We start from the raw sequence: 871 nt of genomic DNA on the forward strand, positions 1-871 counted from the left end.
AGTTCTACGTCCACCTAGACTCCCTCGTCATCCACTGCAGAAAATTCCATGATGGAGAAGGAATGCCAACAAAAAAATGAATTCCACCACTGCACGATACAAAACAACGAAAACAAGAGACCTTCCGGCGTTAGTCTGTCCCTCATGTGGTCACCAATGTATGAGTAAATTAGGCCTAACTCTACACCGAATGTCACGTCACGGGTATCAACCTACTCACACGCACACCAGCCAACGCGACGAATGCGACGAAACAGCTCTGCACCTCTTGAGTTGCCCCGCTCTTCATCCACTGCGAGTTCAATTTGCGATAGTTGATGATATACCCCTGAAGAAACTATGTTTTTCTAAGCGGTTAGCACAGTTCCTTATTGCGGTGGAGCGGAACTACGCTATGCCACAGACCCCACGACCAAGAGAAACCCTACGCAGCCTACCTCCCCCTCTGTAAGGCCTCCCCACCTCTCTAAAATAAGCGACAAGCTCGAATATGGAAACCTTGATAGAAGAGTAAGCTCAAGGCGCCTGTCGCCGACCAAACAAGCAACAAAATAAATAGGAGTTCATTGAGGCCAATCTATCACAAAAAACCCAAAAAATAACAAAAATAATAACAAAAAGGAGACTTGAGGATGGGTTTTGGGTAAGAAAAGTGAGAGTAGAGAGATCTGGTGGAATTTACTCGGTCAGATTTCTCTTGGATTGGTTCTCTCGTTTGGGAACGGGCTACAACAAAAATCATATTACAAGAGCTTGAGGATCCTATAAAATGAAGGGATCTTCTTCTTCGGAGCCACTCTTAAGCCAGTAACTAGGTGCTTTGCGGTGGACGGCTGATAGCCGTACCACTGGAGTAATATCCATAAAGCCA

At 45.7% G+C, this 871-nt stretch overlaps 1 protein-coding gene across 1 annotated transcript; it reads left to right on the forward strand.

Annotated features, from left to right (window-relative positions):
- Positions 1-76: 76 nt before the first annotated feature.
- Positions 77-451, forward strand: TM35_000041020 (Tbingi protein; the record flags this gene model as incomplete). Its single annotated transcript, XM_029022296.1, has 1 exon — positions 77-451. The coding sequence occupies one exon, from the start codon at positions 77-79 to the stop codon at positions 449-451; it is 375 nt and encodes a 124-aa protein (XP_028885954.1).
- Positions 452-871: the final 420 nt, after the last annotated feature.

This window comes from Trypanosoma theileri (assembly GCF_002087225.1).
Source record: "Trypanosoma theileri isolate Edinburgh chromosome Unknown TM35_Tth_4_V1, whole genome shotgun sequence".
NCBI classification, from domain to species: Eukaryota; Euglenozoa; class Kinetoplastea; order Trypanosomatida; family Trypanosomatidae; genus Trypanosoma; species Trypanosoma theileri.